At 43.5% G+C, this 19,256-nt stretch overlaps 1 protein-coding gene across 1 annotated transcript in view; it reads right to left on the bottom strand.

The window, feature by feature from the left end:
- Positions 1-2,639: 2,639 nt before the first annotated feature.
- The window catches only part of KIZ (kizuna centrosomal protein), a 46,510-nt gene continuing 29,893 nt past the window's right edge, over positions 2,640-19,256 (bottom strand). Inside the window, exons 11-13 of the mRNA XM_009701715.1 lie at positions 12,657-12,756; positions 4,584-4,627; positions 2,640-2,743 (exon numbers count right to left, since the gene is read on the bottom strand). Coding sequence (XP_009700017.1) covers positions 2,640-2,743; positions 4,584-4,627; positions 12,657-12,756 — 248 coding nt within the window. The remainder of the gene's footprint in view (positions 2,744-4,583; positions 4,628-12,656; positions 12,757-19,256) is intronic.

Below are 19,256 nucleotides of genomic sequence, written 5' to 3'. Positions count from 1 at the left end.
GCAGGAATATGGGAAGACTTTTCGTTACAGTATTTTCCATAGATGAGTGGCATGCTGATTTAAATCTGTTACGGCTGTATTGATTACAGTCCCCCTGTCCATCACCATCATCTGTCATCATCTTCGGCTGCCAGTATGACAGCTGTGAAGGAGCAGAATAAAATTGACTGGCAGAATGTTTTGCATCTAATGAGTCTGTGCACAATAAGAGTATAATAAATAATGCTCTGGAGGAACTCAGCTATCGCTTAAACCCCAAAAGAGAGAGATTGCCTTAGCAGAAGCTCCCAAAGCCATCTGTCATCTGTCATGAGTTGCATGTCTGTGGCTGAGCTGGACTGAGGGAATGGAAAGCACCAAAGACTGGTGATGGGCGCCTTGTATCACGCAAGGAGATATAAAGTGGGCTGACATCAAGAACCCTGAATCACTCAGGAAGAGCTTAAAACTACAAAGGCACCACGGATTTGATGCGATGTTACTTAGCAGCGCGGGCTGCTAGAGGGACTTTTTCCAGATGAACCTTGGTCTGACATTCACTGAAGAAAACCACGTCGCAATAGCCTGTCTGTGGTGTGACATACTGGTGAGATTATATTTACCAGATGGCTAGGACCATGAGGGATGAATTACTGTGGCTTCGGGATGATCAGAAAGCAGCAGCAAGGCGCGATGACCCAGGCACCAGCCCTTGGAGGCTGAGTTCAGACCTTGGTTTTGATATAGGTCTCTTGGGTGACACTGAGCCTGCAGCAGACAGCAAATTAAGGAAAATAAGCCTCCAACATGCTCCTAGGAGAAGATTATTGAGAAGCCCCTAAACCTACCTGGTGGTCCACCAAAACCAGCAGCGTGACAGGGTGCTAGCCCTTCTGGTCATATCACCATCACATTGCAGAATTTGTTTTCAAGTGTCACAATTTGCAAGATAGTCTTGTGATCCCCCCCCCACCCTTGACCCTCGTGGCTTTGATCTCCAGTGTTTGGAGCTGTGCCACCCTCTCCAGCAGCCTGGCACAGCTACACCACCATCTGGCACGTGGGAATTGCTGCTTTAGGAAGCAGATCTTTGGTCCCTGTGGGCTGCCTTCACCTCTCCTCCTCCTCTCCATGCATCTCCCATCCCTTGACCAACTTGCCCATCGCACAGCACAGGGGCTTCTCTGTGGGGCAGTGGTCCCACGGGACACAGGGAGCCAGCGTGGTAAAAATTGGGCAGGGCAGAAGGATCTTTGCTGGTTTTCTGGCCAAGGCTGTATCAGCTAGCCAGCCTCTGAAGGGAGGGATCACAAGAGCCTTAATCCAAAATAGCCCATGGCCGAACGGGCACAGAAACCTCGGCCCAGCAGGGGAGGACATTAAAGCCTTCAGTAAAGCCCAGCTTTAGTCGAGTCCAGCTGTCTCACATGACATCAGCCCTGGTCATACACTCCTTCACGCAGCTGATTTCCAATGGTTGCAACACTCAACTCTGCACCATTCCAACGTTGGACTGAAACCCATGCGATAAGGCAAGCCAGCAGACATCTGTACTAAGGGTTTCTTCTCATTTTCAAGCCTTTATTTCATATTCTTGAGCTTGTCTCAGACTACACGCTCTTTTTATTAAATTGAATATTGTTACCATTTTTAAATTGTTTTTGATGGACTGGGTCCAAAGATTGGTGCCTGTATTCAAAGCTGCAGTACTGCTTTGCAGTGGAGTTTAATTGGGGTGCTGTTTTTTGCTTTTGAACTTATCATAATTATGAACAGATTTTTTTTTAAATATGTCCCCTGGTTTCTCCCTTCGAAAGAAAATCTCATGTTTAATGAACTTAATTTTAGATAAAAGGAATTAAAAGAAGAAAATTAAAAATGCATGAAGCTCCTAGAGTCATCCAATTACTGTGATGTCCACACAGCAATACCAGCATGGATTTTACAAAGCAAGGAAAAGCAGAAAAATCACTGGGGCTCGCCACATGTAAATGCTGCTCTATTCCAAAATGTGCTGAATTAGAAATGTACGTTTTATGCATTTCTTCTTCTTGATCTGTTGCAGAAGAAGATAAAGATCAAACATGCCAGCCCACCCCGAGTAGCATATGTATGCATACCCAGAATGCTTGCTTCCTTTTTTCAAAACCACATCTAGCTCTGTAGTCAAAATATTAGAATACAGATGAGCATCAGAAGAGGATGGTCTTTGCATTCACCATGCAACAAAAGCAGCAGCCAGGCTGATCTGGCCATTAAATACCAAAACGGGACACTAGACCTAGGGACCCAGCTCCCTGCCTGAGGAGGTGGTGGTTTTATAGACAGCCCCAACCCTCTGAGGTGATAATGCTCAGAGATGAGCATCTCGGAGCAAGCAGACATCTTGGGACGTATCTTCATTTATTCCTGAAAACAAATACATCACAAAAAGGGCAGAGTCTCATGGAGCAGGATTACTGTCAGATCAGGGAAAAAAAAAACAACCACTTGGCAGTTAAGAGAAAGCACACAAACAAGGAGGCTGTGTATAGTACAGAGTAGTATTTATTTCATATTTAAATTTTCTTTGACTATAAAGCTGCACTTTAGACAGCGGCACTCTCAATATGTGCAAGATGACATTCTTTATCTCTTCCCAAAAGCAAGCGAGGGAAATCTTAATCATAGAAGTCATCAAATTCGTCTGCTTCTGTGCTGTGAGTTTGTGGGCGCAAAGCAGCCTCAATCTCGGAGCTGCTGTCATCAGATTCGCCCCAGAAAGCTGAGGGTGAGGAGAAAAAAAAAATTATAAAATCTTTTCCATGTTTATGTCATTTCTGTCACAAACATGATCATTTTACAGCCCTCCTGAGGCAGCTAGACACCACGGCTTATAGGGAAGGTCGGAGTTTTGAAGACCGCAAGACCTAGGTGTGCGTTTCTGACGGAGCGTGCTGTGGGCACATCGTGGGCTCCAATAACGGAGCTGCTGTGGCCAAACAGTGGGCTCATTCAGAGGTCCCACTTCATTGTTCCTCAAGGTAGCTTGACAGAACATTTCCACTCCAAGCAATTTACTTGACCAGCTGCTGCCTGAATTACGGCTTTGTCTATTATGTACCACTTTCTCTCTCTACTTGACCCTGCAGTGAAGTCACAGTCGGACCATGACATCACGGAGTTGGCATAAAAATGGCAATGACGTCAGAAACAAAAAATCGCCGCTTTGAGAGAGGATCAAATACAGGCAAGACTGACTTCAAAGAACTGCATGGCTTTAACAAACAGCTCTGGGAATTAGCAAACAATTTCACTGAAATAAACAGAATCACATTTAAATTCTGAGTGCCTGAGAGATTCTGCAATATGTAAATTCATTTGACCCACAAAAAAACAATCAACCAACCACCCCACAAAGCATGGCACAAGGGGAAGCGTTAAGTCAAGCCCACAGTCACTCACAGCACTGCACTGTCTGCCTGTTCCCAACCGCTTCCAGAGGGCTGCTCTTTGTCCAAAGTCAGTGCAATAACCCCGATGCCCCAAATGAGGCAAAAAGACTCAGAAAGTGGGAGTCAGGCGGCAGGAGAGAGGAAGGCTGTCGTACCTCAGACAAATTTCGGCTCGTGTTTGACTGAGGCACTGTTAATGCATTCAGGGCTTTTGATGGCACAAGCTATATAAACATCTTATCTACAAATGCAGCAGCTGCATCTTTTATCCTATATCCACGGCCCCCTGGACGGCAGGTTTGCACTCAGTCGGGAACATCAGAGCAGCACTGGCTGCACCCTGTGCTTGCTCCAACACTGAACATCTGGGAAGAAGCTGAACACATTGAAAGGCTCCCCCAAAAAAAAGAAACTCCCCAGCAGAGAAGGAAACGGGCTGGGGATGTGTGAAAGCCTTTCAAATGGCACCGAAGCAGCCACCGTTTACGGCATCCTCAAATCAGCTCGGATGCCACACCTCTACAACACGTTTTGGACTGTGTACCACCTAAAGCTGAGCTCCAAGGCAAAGAGCTCCCAGCGCTGACTTCACTTACGAGAGGCTCCGTTAGAGGTGACTTCAGACACCAGCCGTCCTTGTGGTGGTTAAGAGAGAAAAATGAAATGCAGGGGAAAAGGAAAACATACAGGGCCCAAATACCAATTTAAAAGAAAGCCTGCTTGCTCGTGATAAAAAAAACTGTTCCAGATGCACACATGTGGGCACGCAGGCATCTTTGTGCGCCTGCCTACTGTAGGTGTGCAAACACACGCGTTGCTGCCCACCCGCTTCTGCAACCCCTATTTCAAAGGGAAGATCAAGAAAATATCAGATTTTTTCTTCTCTAGGTCTTCTCCTACCTGCTATTCGCTACTGTTTGATTTAAAACCCTGAAGCAAAGATCACTACTCCTTCCACACCATATGCACTATGAAATACATCCTCTCGGGTCCTGAATTTGTCATTGTCAACTATTTGCTGGCTCCTGTGTTGGGACAGGGAACTTCCATGCTTTCCCATCTCCTTATGCCCATATTTTATACAGTTCCGTAATGTTGTTCTTGGAGGTTTTTGACAATATATTACATCTAAAGACTTTGATTTTAAGTAGCAGGACATTTGTTTCTTACCTTTGGATTTTATAGCAGTTACCGTTCCCTTCCTGGTTTCAGCCCTGTAAAAGAGATAGATTTCAAATCATCAGCACGATATCACAAAATTAAAAGAATGTAAGTCAACTTTAAAAAAACCCACAACTGTGAGATGGTTTAAAAAGAAATATCAGTAACTTCCGTAACTAGTTGTTTTTTTCAAAATAACTATTGTATCAAGGGTTTCTTCACCTTTACATCTTTTAGAGGGTGGAGAAATTAACATGCAGCAGGGACAGTGGTCCAGATGTTCAGGCAGCGTGAACTGGAGTCATTCCTTGGTAACGGTGCCGATTTACACCAGTGCTGGATTAAGGGTACAAAGGATCAGAGCTCTGTCTATCTTTTGCAGCCTTTCAGATAATGCAAAGAAAGTAAAGGGGGAAAAAAAAAAAAATCCAAACACAAATAAAAGCACCCCCCACTGATGCTCACTGAACATCCTTATTCCCCTTCCTGCCCATGTACTCCTCCAGGCCAGCTCCTGGGTTCCCATAGCATCATCCCGGTCCCTATGTAAATGTGCAATCGCCCAGCTGCCTTTGATCTACCTTGATGTATATGCAGTTGCGATTCTGTGCTGTTAAATGACTGCTCTTGTGTCTAGAGCATCACAGGCCCTTTTGAATCTCTCAAACAAGCTGGAATCATTTTGATCTTTTGTGTGTAGCGTGTGTATTGTGTTGGTGCTGTGAAATAATCACATAGGGGCAATGATGTAGGAGAATTAACTGTTATATTAACAATCCTGCAATAAGCTCTAAAAATAAAGCTTCGGCCAATTTTAATAAGGAAGATCAAATAGGAGATATTTGTGACGTTGCTGTGTGAATTAGTAAAATATAAGGAAATGTCAAGTTGCAATTTGAAGCTGTTGCCACAGTCAAAACAGGACTCAATCAGCTGTCAAAAATTTCATACAACTTCCTGCGTTTCATTTAAAGACGCGGCAGCTAATGTGTAATTGCTTAAAGACGACTTTTAACTACTATTGTGGAGGCATTTGTGAAGGAGATACAAAAAAAGCGCAGAGATTATTCATTGCTGGTCTTACACCACTGTATTCAGTAAGAATTTGGGATTGCAGCTGGAAAGCTAAACTTAAAGCAGGGGGAAGTTTCATTAGGTTGCAGTTACCTATGTTAGAGAAACTTTTATTTAAAAGAAAGCTCATGCTGTTTAAATCGTGTTCCTTTCCTACAAGCTGTGAATGCCATTAGCACACAGCCTCCCTCTTTGGAGATACACAAAAAATTCCCAGAAATAGAATATTAAATACAGCCAAAGTTCAACCAAGATACCAAACTGAGGCTTAAGTACTAGTAACAAGTAAGGGTACTACTAGAATACTAACAGTGACATAACTAATTATTAACTTATTATTTAAGTAAAAAAACCCCAAACTTTAAAACATTAGCCCTCAAATGTTTATCTGACTTTTTGTTAGCATGCCATCCAAATGCCCTTCCCTTTTATCCAGAGTCAAACCCTACGCTGCATTACACTTCAACTTCTCGTTCAAATACATTTACTCAACAGTATTTGCCGATGAGTATTTTAAGTCAGAGCCTCTGCGTCAAGTCCTGCAATATGCTGAATGCCCTTAACTCTTGCTCACTTTGGTGAGATTTCATGACCCTCGGCATTTCCCAGGAGGTGCTCCACGTGTCCCAGGCTTAGCCCGTAAAAATGTGCTCAAGAGGCTGCAACTCTGGCGGCTGCATAGTTTCTCCCCTGGATGTAGAGCGAGAAACCACTTGTTGCTGAGCTACAAATTGAGAGGTGACTTCTGTGGCAGACTGCACAAGAACCATTTTATCTTCAAGTAGTTCGGTAAAACAAGATCAGGCAGCTACCGCTTCCAGCGCCTGCCGCTTCGTTAAGAAGGGAAGCGTACAGGGTTTCGTTATTCAGCCATGCCAGGAGGTCTCTAGAAGTGAGTTTTTGCTCCGCTTCTCTCCGTGGTTCAAGCCCAAAGATCAAACAGGAGAGGGTTGGCCATTTGGGCCCAGAGCCTTCGCTGTGCCGAGGCTAGCCATGCACAACGTGGAGGACTGCTCAGGTCTCGGGCAGCTTGGTCGTCTTGCACAATTTGAAGCACTACGAGATGCTCCAGGTCTGGCTGAAGGCCAGTGGTCTCACAGAGAAGTTGCGGTGGACAAGGACCGCCGTGGTTGTAGGAAGGACTGGAAACCTTCCCTCTTCTGCTCCAGTTTCCCATGAAGAAAAAGGTCAACACTGATAGGAAAAGGGGAAAGACAGGTGTTGTATTCCACCAAAATCCATCCATTTGGTGGTGTTTGTCCTCCCACAGTGAACCCACCGCCTGTAAAATGGGATTCACTCGCAGAACAGCACAGAGCTGTGGTGCTGCACCCTGGGAGCTGGGCGTTAGCATGGCACACCAGTCCAGAGAGAAACGGGGAACAGGGTGTCACAGCAAAGCTTGGCATGAAAGCTGTCAGCACAGAGAATTGCCTGGGGAGGTACAGAAAATGGAACTAGGACATCAGAAAGGCCAGATCGGAAGTGGCAGCTCCGCCAAACCGAACCTCGAAAAATGCTACAAGGTAGCTTTGTAACAGGGGATAAAATTCTTGAATTATGTCTGAAGTGTTAGTCAAGGCTGAGAAGATGCAAGATGACCTCTACGTTGCAAAACATTTGTATTCAGAAATCAGCAAATGCAATCATGAAAGTTATCATCTGGTATACCGAGCACACAATAACCAGACCTCCGCAGAGAAATTTTAGGAGTATAAATAAAATAAGGCCAGTTTCATTGACTCGACTAATTTCCCGTGGTGACCCTTCGATATCCATTTACACATTTGCTTCCCTAAAATAATTCCAAACTGAACCCAGGCTCTAACAAAGAAAAAACCCCAAACCAGTGTAACTTCAAAGGGCCTTTTAATCTCTCCTTTACTCTGATGAAATAGGCTTTTTGTATTGAAGATGCTGCAACAATAAGAAATGAAAAAGCTCCAAGAAATTCCCCCCCTCCCCGTAAAGAAAATTAATATTAAGAGGAAAATACCAGACCAACAAGAGCCAAGATAATAGAGGTGGCTCACTGAAAAACAGCAGAAAATGTTTACTTTAGCATGAGTATCTTTTTGCTAAAGCACCTGTTGAACCTCTATGTTTTAGTGTCAAGTGAAAAAAGACACCCAAGCACAAAGAGAAAAAAAAAGACATCCAATTGCCAAAAAAAACCAAAACACCCCAACACAAAGAAAACTACTCAAACATCAAGGGGAAAAAAAAAAAAAAAAAAAACCACAAAACCAAAAACCAAACCAAAAAAATCCACCCAAACATCAAGAGAAAAAAAAACAAAACCACACCACCCAAAAGCCAGGTTTTATCAGAAAAACAAACAAAATGCAAAGTGCAGCAGCCTCAGGAACATCCATACTCCAGCTAATCTTCTCAGAGGCTTGAAGCCTGCATGCCTCTGTCCTGCACACGCATTGCTGAGGCAGCACGCCACGCAAAACAAATCCAGCGTTTCTTTTTCGCAGTGTGGTGCTTATTAGCCCTCACGGAGAGAGGCGATGAAGCTTCTTCCCAGCACTATGTGAAGATGTGGAGTCACAGATCCATCTTGAAAAAAAGCATTTTTTGAAAACATCTAAAAGCCTTGTGGTAGGAAGCAAGCCAGGCTGCTTAGTGGCAGTGCCTCCGATGTGACGGTCTCAGCTGGGTACCCCCGTGATCGTACACTTTCCTGCCGGATCCTGCAGAAGCCTGACAGCTCTATCATTTTCTGCTGATCCTTTACTAAAGATTTGGCCATCATGGAAGTATTCCTTGCCCTGGAAAGTCAGTGTAAACTAAAAAAAAATTAATAAAAAAATCCATTCATCATGCCAGAATTGGAGCAATAATATTGAGTTTAAGTAATGACACTGCAAATAGAATTATCTTTATTTTAGAGTACAAAGATCTGTATCAAGCTACATTTAAGACCATTTTCTGTTTAGATATATCACACTGAAGAAGAAAGAAAAAAAAACATTCTTGCCTAGAGAAACTGCTAACACAAAGACTGCATCACAGCGCTGTGATGAAACTGTGTTGGAACAGCATAGGGCATCGCCACAAAAAAGAAACTCTATTTCCTCTATACTGCAAAGGCAAGGTATTTAGATCGATGTTGTTGCCTCTCCCCACAAACCATTCCCCACTGATATTCGTAGAGCACGGCCACTATAGCATTACTATTTCTGCAACAGCTGGCTGTTAAGATTTAGGAGACAAAGCTCCCAGAAATACCTGTAACGTCAGAAAAATGTGCTTGAAATTTACAGTCAGCTTGTTACAGAAGCGATTTGACAAGTGAAAGCATGGCAGGAAGATAAAACAATCGGCCACGGGTTGGTTTCTGAGGATTTCTTGGTAAACGTATCTCCCGACTGCTCCCAGCCCCAAACCTTTGGCATCTCTCCTCAGAGCCCCAGCCAAGCCGGGCGGTTTCTCCCCCAGTCAGTTAAACAGCGTCAGGACTGGTTTGGAACAGCGAGATGATGTGGGGGGATGCGGGGAGCGCTCGGTTGCGCAGAGCCCGAGTGCCCCCCGACGGTCAGCCCGCCTCGGCACGGAGAGCAAAGGCAACAAACATCGCCCTTGAGAATAATTAAGAGGATGAATTATAATCTGCCAATTTTTATTTGCATGTCATTACATCTGTGTTTGGTAAAGGCGGCTTTTGACCTAAAAAAAAAAAAAAACAAAACCAAAAAAACACCACCAAAAAACCCAGCCTTCAGAGACCAGACCGGATTACTTCCAGAAGACAGATTAATCAAAGTTTAAAAATACTTTACACCATGTTTATGTCCTGACATATTAGAATTGTTCTTTGGTTCTTGGTTGATACTGCATCTTTAATCTCCAGATTATTTTGAAATGAGACTGTGCAAACAAGTCAAAAGAAAAAAAAAAAAAACCAAACCAAAACCAAAAACAACTGCTTGCATCAAAAATTCGGAATTACCCAGAAAGCTAGTGACCTCCACTGGCTGCATCCATCGCTACAGGACCACAAAATGCCACACACATCGCCTGCTGCCTGCTCTCGTGGAGAGATTCAGTCCTGACTTCTGATACCTTTTCCCTCAAGTAATTGTATAATTTATTAAACACGCTCTTTGCTGCTGCAAAACGCTAACTCTTCAAACAAAACTTACATCTCTGTGCCTGTAAATATTCCCTCGGTAAAGTAAACGAAGCCAGGAAAAAGTAGTTTTATAGCTAAAGGGAGAGCAGGACAGTATTTGCGGGAGAGGAGGAAGCTCTGGCATGCACCTCCGAACAAAAGGGAACAAGTGGTCTTTACTCGGAGAGCAGCTTCCTATTAAGACTCACTCCTTCGTACATTATGCCTTTCATCCCCACTCAACCACAAAATGATTTTGCTGTAGGAAATACAATGGCAGAAAAAGATTTACATTGAAAGAATCTTTAATAATAAACTGTTGCAGATCTGCCTACTTCCCCATGATTTATAATACAATAAACATCGGATTCTATTAAGTCTCATGCACTGAAGACACGCACTGAAAAACCGAATATGAAAGCCCTCAATTCTTCCCGTCTCCAGTACCATAATAGTGAAATGAGCATGTATAAATGTGCTAAGAGTATCTCTTTGCATCTTTTATAGCTTGTGTGTATCAAGCTGTAAAGCTTATTAAGAAAGTCATTGCTATGCAAAGCAGCACCCAATCTCTTTTCTCTTGCTTTTCAACAGAACGCAGTGTTTAGCCAATAGGACCGGTCCCCTGCCCCTCATTCCGCATTCATAACATGCAACATTTGCACAATGTATCTCTCAAAGGCTGCTGAATAGAAAGCCTTAATACTCATGTAAACAACTGCAAACCAATTACTTAATGAATCAGGCCCACACATAATGAGGTGCCAGACAAAGAGCTATAAATGCATTTTTGCGCCCGAGCCTCTGCTTTAAAGTAAAATCCCTCAGCTGTAGTTTGGGCTTAACTGGCACATCATAATTATTGTCTGGAGGACATCAGAGGAAGCCATTTTTTTTATTTAGGTCCAGCAGGGTCTTTCGTGAGGTCACTCATCAGCTCAGTGACAAAACGGAGCAAAGAAGAATTTATAAAAAGTACCACAGCAGCGCTACGCAGTTATGTTTATTCTCAAGTAGTGGGTTTCGAGACCACTTGTAAAAGCAATAAAGCCCGAGAAGTGACTGCAGTAAGTGGAGCGCTTAAATGCAAGCCGCGAAGAAATTGCACCGCGTCCTGGCCGCCCCTTCCATTTCTCCTGTCTTTCTCCTTACTTTTGCTGCTCTCCGTCTCTGCGGAGCGGATGCCAAGTGTCCAAAAGCAAGGAGTGTTAATAAACTTCATGTTTAGAAGGCTGCGTTATTTTTGACTCATTTAGAAAAACTAACTTTAAGCCGTTGCAAGAGATTTTTCTTTCTTTTTTTAAAGCAGCAGCATCATGTATCAGCGCATGAAGTGTGCTTGCTTCTCTCTGCTAAGGTGTGAAATTATAGGGCAGAGTGAAGGATTTTTAAAATCTATCGCAAATAAGAATTTGCAAAAACAGCAAACAAAAACCCTGTATGCCACATGAATAGCATCTGAAAAATGCAGAAGTCAAACGCATTATTAGCAAGCAGCACAACATCCAAGGGGATAAAAAAACCTTGGAGACTTGGTTTTTTTTAAATAAAAAAATAGTTCATTTTAAATTATACATATTTTACTCAGATGCTTAGCAGTCATCCTGTAAGCAAGTTCTTCAGGGTCTGATCCTTCTCTTCCTGCTGTCCCAGGCTTCAGTGAATGACTAAAATTTAACATTTAAAAATCCATGTCTAGGAGCACCCTTGCATTTCATAGCATTAGGTAGTAAGATTTGGAACATCAAACAAAATTTCAGAAAACTTAAAAACAAAAAAAAAGATAAAAGTTTGAGCATAAAACTATAACAATTAATCCTAAAAGAAAAGCGTGAATGCCATTCATTAATATCATATTACAGCTTGTCTTTATTTGCCATACTTGAAGAATTACGGAAATCCTGTGATTTCAACACAAAATGCAGAACACCACTTGCAAAACTGGAATTGTCTCCCGTAGCAAAACTGACCTCATCAATAACAGCATTAAAAAAAGCTACAGAAAGATAGTGACGCTCTATAAACAGGAGTTAAAAATTTATCAAAATGCTTTCAAGTCTCATCCCAAGTGCTATCGATGGCAGTTTTCAGACCAGGAGCCGCGTAGCAGCAGCACCCACTTGCTGGGCTGTTCTAATAAGAGCAGATAAAGATCTAAAGCTCAGCCAATATTTCATGAGATGGCTGTGTTAGAGCCTATTTTCTGCTGCTTCTTGACCATTAATTTGATTGCTGCTGTTTGATTACCGTTACATGCCAATGAAGAATACAAGGAACATCCAACAGAAGTGCTCAGGGACCCAAAGGGAACTGCTGCAGTTTAATAAAAACAAACCCACAAACCCAACTTTTTGTTTAAAAAAAAAACCTTTAGGTACATGTGAGGCCATTAAACAAACATACTCGGTTTGAAAGCAAGGCAGGCATGTTATAAATACCCCAGTATCAAATATAAAAAAAAAACCCTCCAAACCCCAAGCCTCTGAAAAGCATTATCCAGTTACAGCTAGTTTACATCTCGGATACAGGGAGAAGAAACCCACCACTTTATTTCTTGAAGACTTTATGTTTTATGTCTGCCTCTCTCCTGACAACTCCTATTGTCTGGCCCCTGAGTAGCCCTACTGAGAGCAGCTGTACACGCTAATTTGTGGTTCACTGAGATGTCAATTGAGTCTGAAAATGAGAAAACAACAGCTGCAAAACAATACTTGGCTTTGGTACAAATATTTTCTAAGGTATACCAAAGTTTAAGATGTTTTATTAGATAAACATAAATACCAACCTTAACCCTAGATCAAGTAAAAAAATAAAATAATTGGAACTTCAGTCATTTTCTGTCGGTGTTTCTCATTCTACAGAAGCATTACAGGATTTAACAACTTTACCTTGGGAAGAGAGGACTTCTTTCATTCGATGAAGAACTAGTTTCTGAATGCATTTCTTGGCTTGCTTTTGCTTTGGAACTATTATTGCCGCTATCCCAACCTGTTAAGTAAAAACATGAAATAAATTTTCAAATAATAGCAGCTGGACCTCACACCAGTATGCAGTCCCTAGCAGCAACACACTTTTCAAACAGACGCACGTAATGGCCATGCTCTTGGTTCGATGACAAAGTCGAAAGAGGAACATGCACCACACAGTTGTGGTATTTGCCTCAAGATTGTTTGCTCATGATGAAGTGGAAATTGTTAAAAACACAGAAAACAAGACTCCCTCGCTATCAATTAAGTTACCTGATGATGATTTCTTGTGAATAGTGAAATTTTTGCACATTTTACCTCATTTTAGAAAAAAAGAGCAAACAAATTCTCCTAAGAGCTGTGTTGCATCATGGCAACTTTAAGCAAATCTTAAAGGATTTCTGGGGTCTTTTTACACTTTTTTTTTTAATCCCTGAGTGCTCATTTACTTCAGTTATTCAAGAAGCAAGGTTATTTTTAATTCTCCTTCCCCTTAAATGTAGATTATTTTGGATAGTTACAGGTCTCTGTAACACATCAGTATTTTCAACCATTCTCTTGAAACAGAGATGCATTTGGGAGACACAAATCTTGGGATTTTTATGACTTAAATAGCCAAACACTCAACTATTTTAAAATCTTTTATCCACACTTTCCTTTCTTTCCTTTTCCCTTCCGCTCTGTGTATCTCATTTCCATTCTGCAGAGATTGATTAAAAGAGGTAAATGAATTCATTCACTGGAATCGTACAATTACTCATCTTTGTACTTATTTCCAAAGAACATGGTGCTCAAGTACAAATCCCACTTTAAAAGACTACTTTGCATATATATATATATAGTACTGAAATGATAAACAAGCCCTGATTGTTACCAACTTCATTCCAACCCAGGACAATTTAGTATTTCTGTACATCTTGGACACTCTATTTTCTAACTGACCATACATGTTACCAGTCCGCTCCAGCGGATCACACCAGTCTGCGCATGGATTTCAGCGGCACAAATCCTGCTCAGTCTCAGGCCCTTCCAACAAAGAGGTGCAAGATGTCTGATTGACACCGGAGATGGCAGAGCTCGGGCACAGGAGATGGCAGTGGCTGCAGTGTGCTGCTTGCCGAACAAAGTCTGATCACTTCCCAGAGAATGCACGGAGAAAAAAAGAAATCAAGAATGGAAGTGGGGGGGGGAAGAGAAAAGAAAAAAAAAAAAGAGGGGACACAGACACATTGCCCCCCCCTTTCCTGTGATGTACGTGTGCAGAGGAGCCAGCACCTGCGGAGATCATGGAGGACAGCCTGGACGCGAGACTGACGGCAGCTCAGAGCTGCAGATCGAGCGATGTGTGCATGCACTCAGAAACCACTGACCACAAAGGAACAAATATTCACGCTTGTTTGTACATTACTTTGGGAAAGCAAAAAAAATAAAGCTAATTTAATTTAATCAAGCCAGAACTCCCAGAAACTGCTTTTCACTCCAGCAGTAAAGCACTTAACAGAGGTGTCTTTTTCAGGGCTCCTCATCCACAGATTCAAACTACAACACACAACACAGCTGAGACTACGTGCTTACTTTGCCTGGGGATAGAGCAGGCTTTGCTTCAGCAGGGCATCCCTCTGCCTCGAAAAAGCCTTGTACAAAGTGAGTTGTGCCCAGCTAACAGAACACCACAGGCCATAGAATCTGCAAACGTTCAAAATCCAGTTACATGTGCCCTCAAGACAGCTCTGGCGTGTCCATGGCTTGCTCCTTGTGTGAAGGAGAAGGTGAAGCAAACGGCCTCCACACAAGTCATCAGCTCTAACCACCCTTCCTATTTCAGCCCTGCCCGTGCAGAGGAACACATCCACCTCATTAAGTCTGTTAATGGACTGAACTCTTCTCCTCCTTCCCAACCAGAAGAGGTAGAGAGTTTCCCGAGCAGATGCTAGCTTCAGAGGGTGTTAGTATGCCAGTTAAACGGCTGCACCTGATGTGTGCCTCTTAAAGCCTTCCCTTTGTTTCAAGCTAAGCCCGGGAACCCCACTCCAAGTGGGGACCCGATACCCAGCTTGCCATCGATGGGATCCCCTGCAGCAGGAACATATCTGCAAACTCAGGGAAGTGCCACTACCTTGAGTGGCATGAATAACCTTCTCTGTTGCTGTTGAATGCTCTTCCCATCCCTCAGGGCAGTGGCACAGAGCCTGTCTTTGATCCAGGTGTACCCATCACCCCTTCCCAGCTGGCGCTTCAAAGTCCAGGTCTTTGCCAGCTCTACCAAAAGTCAAACCAGGCCACTGCTGTCGTGCAGCTCTCCTTATGGCTTTTGCATGCACACCAGCCTCAGAAGACCATTCCCCCAAGTTTTCTGTGCCTGCGCTGGCTCCCCTTCCTTCAAAACATCAAACAGTAACACAAACTACTTCTTCACCTTCAAGACCCTTCAGAGCCCACCTTTGCCCTACCTGTCAATTATAATACAATGCTGGGCTATCAATCCCCACTTCTGCTTTAGTTACACCAGACTGCTTTGCCAAATAGTCCAGTCGTTCCCCTCGAGCATCTTTGTGCTGACTTCCATCCTACGTACCCTACAGAAATGGGAGATCCTTCTAGGAACTCCTAAGCCCACCAGCTCACGTTCCTGGAAAGCTGGCCATGGCGATTCATCTAGGTTACAGCACCCACGAAATGTCTGACAACGCGTAAGCGGTCAGCGTGCAATGACTGCTGCTTTGTGTGCTGAGCAATCACCTGGCTCTTACCTCCTCTTACCCCACTCAGCCAATTAATCCCCATGCCTTCAACAACATGTCCACGTTGTAAATTGGCAGAAAGGACGAGTCTCGGTTACAGACATGCAGTGCCAACAACAAAATCAGCCCAACCTGGGCGCACGGCAAGACTTGTTTCACCATTGTGAAAACATAGAAGCGATTGGTGCAACGTGCAGGGCAGAGGAGTTGGAAGAAATACCCTGCTAGGAGAGAAAACCCTTAGAATCATAGAATCGTTTAGGTCGGAAAAGGACCTTTAAGATCATCGAGTTCAACCATAAACCTAGCACTGCCAAGTCCACCACTAAGCCATGTCCCTAAGCACCATATCTACACATCTTTTAAATACCTCCAGGGACGGTGACTCCACTGCTTCCCTGGGCAGCCTGTTCCAGTGCTTGACAACCCTTTTAGTGAAGAAATTCTTCCCAATATCCAATCTAAACCTCCCCTGGTGCAACTTGAGGCTGTTTCCTCTTGTCCTATTGCTCATGACTTGGGAGAAGAGTCCGACCTCCATCTGGCTACCCCCTCCTTTCAGGTCATTGTAGAGAGCGATCAGGTCTCCCCTCAGCCTCCTCTTCTCCAGGTTGAACACCCCCAGCTCCCCCAGCCGCTCCCCATCAGACTTGTGCTCTAGTTAAGCACTTCGCTCGTGATAGAACTGCATCATGCCATAAAACCCTTACACAGATCAGTGTGTTTCCTTCATAAAACCAATCGTCGCGTTTGAGGTTAAATGTAATTTAGTTCAAAAAGACACTTTTATTCTGGGGGGTGTGCATGTTTCTGTTGTTTGTTTGGCCAGAAGCATCTAACTTGCCGTACTATAACAGCCAAGCGCATCCTCCTTGCCGCAGGCTGGGGACAGCGAGAAGCATGCTGCGCAGAAACACAAATACACGTTTCCCTGAGCACACCACAGAACACGATAGCCCTGGCAAGAAAGATGCACTGAGTAAAGAGGTCAAAAAAGGAGACAAAAAAAAAAAAAGATGGGTTTAGAGTACATCAACAGTGTGCAGGTTGAAAATGTTGGATAAAAGAATTGCCAGCGCCATGGAAATCATTCAGCAGGGAGCAGCGGCACTGGGAAGCAGAAGCAGAGGTGAGCAGAGGGCTGTGGGCTGTGACAGTGCTGCTGCAGAGCAGCAGCTCCTGACAGCCATCCCATAACGCCTCCCGGGCTGTACGCAGGCTTGCTAAAAAGCACCTCTCCTGTCCCATCCGAATTTGGTAAATTCTTGCTATGCCATGTAAAAGACAGATGCCATCTGCTTGGTGTTCTCTTCCTAAGTGGTTTTTGGAAGGAGTGGCCTTACCACATCACCAGCTCTTGTGTTCCGGAGACACCCCAGAAGCAAGGTAGGTGCGCAGGGGCAAAGCTGTTCGGAAACTGGGATGTTAATAATGGAAAGTTCTTAATCCAGTCGTTCAAGAAATACTGCTGCAGAATGGGAGCTGGCGTGTCCCAGATGACAGAGCTCTCCTTGTGCCTTTTCCCCCCTATGCATTGTTCCTTCTGCTCAGAACTAGCAAAGGATCTGCGATACCACTGTTAAAGACACTCCACACTTTTCAACTTTGAATTAATTGTGCAGTTGCCATGGGTCAAAGCAGCTTTCACATCAGCTCTTACAATTTTGTTCTGAACAAAATGGGTGTAGTTTTCTTCATTAGCCAACAATTCCAGGAAAAAACACCGCTGGTGCATAATGAACCACTATTATTTTGTTCTGCCAAACAGAACATACTGTACCAGCACAGAACCTGAAAAGAAGGTATTTTCTCCTCTATGGCCTAGGTTGCAGCATCTATCAATTTATAGCCAAACATTTCAGCAGCTAAAAGTGATGTGATGTCATTTTCTGCAAACGAAGAGGTAAGAAAGCTCTTGGCCTCATACCTGCAACATCTCTCTCTCGCTAATTGTATTACCTCTCTCACCAAGGAAGAAACCCACATTTTTAAAATATTAAAACCAGCATTAAAGCCCCTCACTGGAGCTAGAGTCCCAGCATAGCCATCTGCAAACATCTGCAGAGTCATCTGCAGACACCAATCATCTTTCTACAAACAAATCTCGGAGTGCTTGACTCCGCGTGTCTGGAAAAGGAAAAGGTAATTCACCAGGTTGCTGTTTTTTAAAATGCAGGCTGGGAAAACAGAAATACCACTGTGTTCACGTGTAGCCCGTACAGTTTGTGAGCAAAACCAAAATCTTCAACCTACGCAACAAAGCACCTAAGCAAGCTGGAGAAGTAGCATTGTAGGTGCTGCTCTACCAGGAGAGGAACAAGAGCACTTTGTACACCACTCAAAAGCTATAACGAGCTATCATCCATTATTTCCAATAACAATCAATAATCCTGTATGCAAACAGAGGCAGTTGGAGGGCAAAAGACCGCAGTGCTTTCACAGACTCAACCCAGACACATACCTGCATCTTCCTCCCATACGCAAGTGAGAGCCTACACAAAAAGGAACTTTGCTATTTCTGTGTGCTTTTATCCCCAATAAAATAGTTAGCAGCTTGGGTATTTCAGCTGTCACTAGACTTCAAAGTCAATAATGCCTTGAAAGGAATATTATCAGGATCAAGCTGTGTAGTTTTACAGTTACCTTGGCAATAGTTATTGCAGCCACATTCAGAAGTCCTGGTAGGTCTGAGCTGCCGTACTGCTAGGTCCTGTACCAAAATAGAAAACTAACAATGGTTCCTGCCCAGAAGAACTTTAAATCTGAACAAGGTCCTCCAGCATGTTAACATTAATTACTGCGCTTGCTGATAATCTACAAAGAGCTCCATGGGATTAAAGGTGGGCTGTCAGCTGCCATGCCACCGCCAGCACATGAGCAGCCACTGTGCACGCCTCTGCCTTGGGAGCAGAGGTGTGAGTGCCGGCTGTATACCAGCTCTTATCCGTACCAATTTCCCTTGTGATAAAGCTAAAAACTTGCATACAGAGAGAAGATAACGGCTACCTGCAAATCTGATAGAAGGATATGCTCTTTGGAGAGCAAACAGATGGAAAAAATCTCCCAATTAAAACCTGACAGAACACTGCAGTACCCAGAAGTAGGTCAAATACCAACAAATATCTCTCCACTTCCTTTAAATGAAAAAAACAACTCTTATGATAATAATACACCAACGTACAACGCTATCCTCTCAAGAGCAAACATTTGAATGACCACTGCACTCGAGAAATCCCAGTGGAGCAAGCCATCCAGTGCAAATACTTCTAGAAGCTGCTGCCTCTGTTTAAAGATCGAAGAAAAATTTTCACCTAGAATTTGTAACTATAAAAAGACTCCAAGGTCTTTCAGGAATTGAAGTCGAGCAGTGTAAAATATCACCTACTGCAGTACGTAATCCAAACTAATAAGCAAAACGTACAATCGTACACCTTCCCAAGGTAGTTGTGTCAGACTGCAACAGCAGCGGTGATTAATCACTTACAGATGAACTTTTTCCCATAACAGCAGTTGCGAATGGGCTGATATCAAATGAAGCAAAAAGTTGGGTAGACTTATTAATGCCTTTATTAGTGCACTCCAAGTGGAACCTCAGGAACCTTTTAACTTCAAGCTCAAAGGAGGACCTCACCGGGAAGGATGCATGGGCGTGGGAAAAGCGTTGGCAGGATTATTGGCTCATTAAAGGTGACCTAAAAAGGAAAGTAGAATTGGATTTGTGCTCTTTCATGTTCCCTTATGATATATAAAGAAGGGCTAATTCTGCCTCCCCCCCCCCCCC

The sequence above is a fragment of the Cariama cristata genome, unplaced genomic scaffold (assembly GCF_000690535.1).
Source record: "Cariama cristata isolate BGI_N322 unplaced genomic scaffold, ASM69053v1 scaffold24096, whole genome shotgun sequence".
Taxonomy (NCBI): domain Eukaryota; kingdom Metazoa; phylum Chordata; class Aves; order Cariamiformes; family Cariamidae; genus Cariama; species Cariama cristata.
This window is presented reverse-complemented; position numbering and strand designations above follow the sequence as displayed.